Source organism: Drosophila navojoa, chromosome 3 (assembly GCF_054131105.1).
Source record: "Drosophila navojoa isolate 15081-1374.11 chromosome 3, UAZ_NAV_1.0, whole genome shotgun sequence".
NCBI lineage: Eukaryota > Metazoa > Arthropoda > Insecta > Diptera > Drosophilidae > Drosophila > Drosophila navojoa.
The window spans coordinates 19,807,111-19,809,988 of NC_142891.1; the positions used below are offsets into that span (position 1 = coordinate 19,807,111).

A 2,878-nucleotide genomic window follows, 5' to 3' on the forward strand; every position below is an offset into this window, starting at 1 on the left:
CAAAAACATTATACCCTGATTTCCCATTTTCAATGGGTTCAGGGTATAAAAAGGTTTGCGATAGGAAAGAACACAACACCCGCACAACCTTGGGCCTGCCTCGCCATAGAATCCCGTCTTATCATATGGTGCGGGCCTCTCGTTTTATGTTTGACATTTCTTAATTATTGATTCTATGTTTTCGCTACCTTTTGAAGATTGAAACATGTGTTCTGCAGCACCGGCTACGAAACGGAAATGAAATTAATTGGAAAAGTGCGTACATACGAGTTTCCCAAGCATTCCAGCAACTTTTCCAAAGCTCTGCTGCAAGCAGGCTAAGCCTCTAACGTCCCGTGCCCCACATCGAGACAGACACAATCTCGTTCACATTTATCGTGTTCAGGAGAGAGAGTCGGTGCTAGCATACGTAGAGAAATATATATGTATACACAAAAGCTCCTGTAAAATATATTAGAATTTTCACAAAATCAGAGACTAAACTCAAAAGCAACGTAGCCCTTTCGAAATGTTTCGTTCGTATGTGCGGGAGGCCGTTCGATCTAGCCGGGCATTCGCCCGGGCCTACTCCAAGGATGTGGCGTTTGGCGCAGATGCGCGCGCAAGGATGCTGCGCGGCGTGGATGTACTCACGGATGCTGTCGCCGTCACACTGGGTCCTAAGGGACGCAGCGTCATATTGGAGCGGCCCTGGACCTCGCCTAAAATAACGAAGGACGGCGTTTCGGTGGCGCGTGCGATTTCTCTCAAGGATCAGCACATGCAGCTGGGCGCACGTCTGGTCCAGGACGTCGCGGACAATACGAATCAGTCGGCCGGCGACGGCACCACAACGGCAACTGTGCTGGCTCGTTGCATTGCCAAGGAGGGCTTTCAGTACATCACGAAGGGTGCCAATCCAGTAGAGATACGACGTGGCGTAATGCTGGCCGTCGACCATGTCAAGCAGGAGCTGAAGCAGATGTCGCGTGCGGTCGAGACACGGGAGGAGATTGAACAGGTGGCCACGATTTCGGCGAACGGCGACACGCAGATTGGACGCCTCATTGCGGACGCAACGGATCGTGTGGGCCGCACCGGCACCATCACCGTCAAGGAGGGCAAACGGCTCAAGGATGAGCTGGAGGTGCTGCAGGGTCTGCAGTTCGACAAGGGCTACATCTCGCCCTTTTTCGTGAACACAGCCAAGGGCGCCAAGGTGGAGTACACCAATGCCTATGTGCTGATCACACACAAAAAGATCAAGTCGCTCAGGCAGATTCTGCGAGCGCTGGAGCAGTCGCTGCGGCAACGCCGTCCCCTGCTCATCATTGCGGAGGACATTGACGGCGAGGCGTTGAACGCTCTGGTGCTCAATCGGCTCAAGCTGGGTCTGCAGGTGTGCGCCGTGAAGCCGCCTGCCTATGGCGAGTACCGTAAGCAGCTGATTGGAGACATTGCGGCCGCCACGGGCGCCACGGTGTTTGGGGATGACGTTAACTATGCCAAGATCGAGGAGGCCAAGGTTGATGACTTTGGCCAGGTGGGCGAGCTGGTGGTTACCAAGGACACGACCATGCTGCTGCAGGGCCAGGGCAAGCCGGAGCTGCTTAAGCGACGCATCAAAGAGCTGCAGGATGAACTAAGGGATCCTGCAACCAAGAACGAGCAGAAAGAGCGCCTACGTGCTCGCATTTCCACGCTGACCAATGGCGTCGCTGTCATCCACATCGGCGGCACCAGCGAGGTGGAGGTGGGCGAGAAGCGGGACCGTGTCACCGATGCCCTCAACGCGACGCGAGCTGCCATCGAGGAGGGCATTGTGCCCGGCGGCGGCACTGCTCTGCTCCGCTGCATACCTCGCCTGCTGGAACTGAATCCGGACAATGAGGACTTGAAGCACGGCATCGCCATCGTTACACATGCTCTGCGCGTGCCCTGCCTGACCATTGCAGCGAATGCCGGGGTCGACGCCGCCATGGTGGTGGCCAATGTGATGAATGGCGAGGACGACTTTGGCTACGATGCCATGAAGGGTGAATACGGCAATCTCATCGACAAGGGCATTATTGACCCCACCAAGGTGGTGCGTACGGCCATTCAGGATGCGGCAGGCGTTGCCTCGCTGCTGAGCACCACCGAGGTCATCATCACCGATGTGCGCGATAAGGATCCCCTGGCTGCTCTTAATGCTGCCGGTGGCGGCGGAGGTGGATTGGAGGAGGCTCTCGGCGGCATGGATCTAGGCGGCATGGGCGGCATGGATGCATTATCTGCGTTGGGCGGCATGGGTGGCATGGGCGGAATGGGTGGAATGGGCAGAATGGGTGGCATGGATGACATGGGGGAAATATGCAATAAGAGTAAGGCCGCAGAGATGAACGAGGCAGTTCAGAGTATTCCCGGTATGGAGGATGTCACGGTACATGATATTGATAGCACTCAGTTATAGATGTTGTACGTCGCCTCTTGCCTTCTCTTTCTCTCTCTCTTTCTCTCACTGTCTGTCTTTATGTGTGTAGTTTTTAGCCCCATATTACTTTGTGTGTTGGATACTTTGTTTTTGTAGTTGTGAATGCCAAATTCTTGTTTTGCTGCCCGAATAAAGGAAAAATTGTTAACAGTGCACCAAATGGAGATCTCAATATGAATAAGGGAATTGCTATGCTCCGCGGACGTCTACAACCTGTGACCCAGTGAACCTGCGTTTGTAATGCTATCAATAATTAAGTGCTGCTGCCACCTCAACGGACAACAGACAACGGCCCAACTGGACGCGAAACGACGCGACTGCTGCTCGGACTGGGACTGGTACTGGACTGGACATGTGGACAGCTGATGAGGCCGGGACATGGGCTGCTTAATAAGCGGCGGCTGCTGCATAAATTTCCGCCAAAAA

General features: G+C 54.4%; 1 protein-coding gene across 1 annotated transcript; it reads left to right on the top strand.

Annotated features, from left to right (window-relative positions):
- Positions 1-357: 357 nt before the first annotated feature.
- On the top strand, positions 358-2,612 carry Hsp60B (Heat shock protein 60B). The gene has a single exon (XM_030382664.2). It carries the CDS (start codon positions 509-511, stop codon positions 2,429-2,431), a length of 1,923 nt encoding a protein of 640 aa, XP_030238524.1. The 5' UTR covers positions 358-508; the 3' UTR covers positions 2,432-2,612.
- The last annotated feature ends 266 nt before the right edge of the window (positions 2,613-2,878 follow it).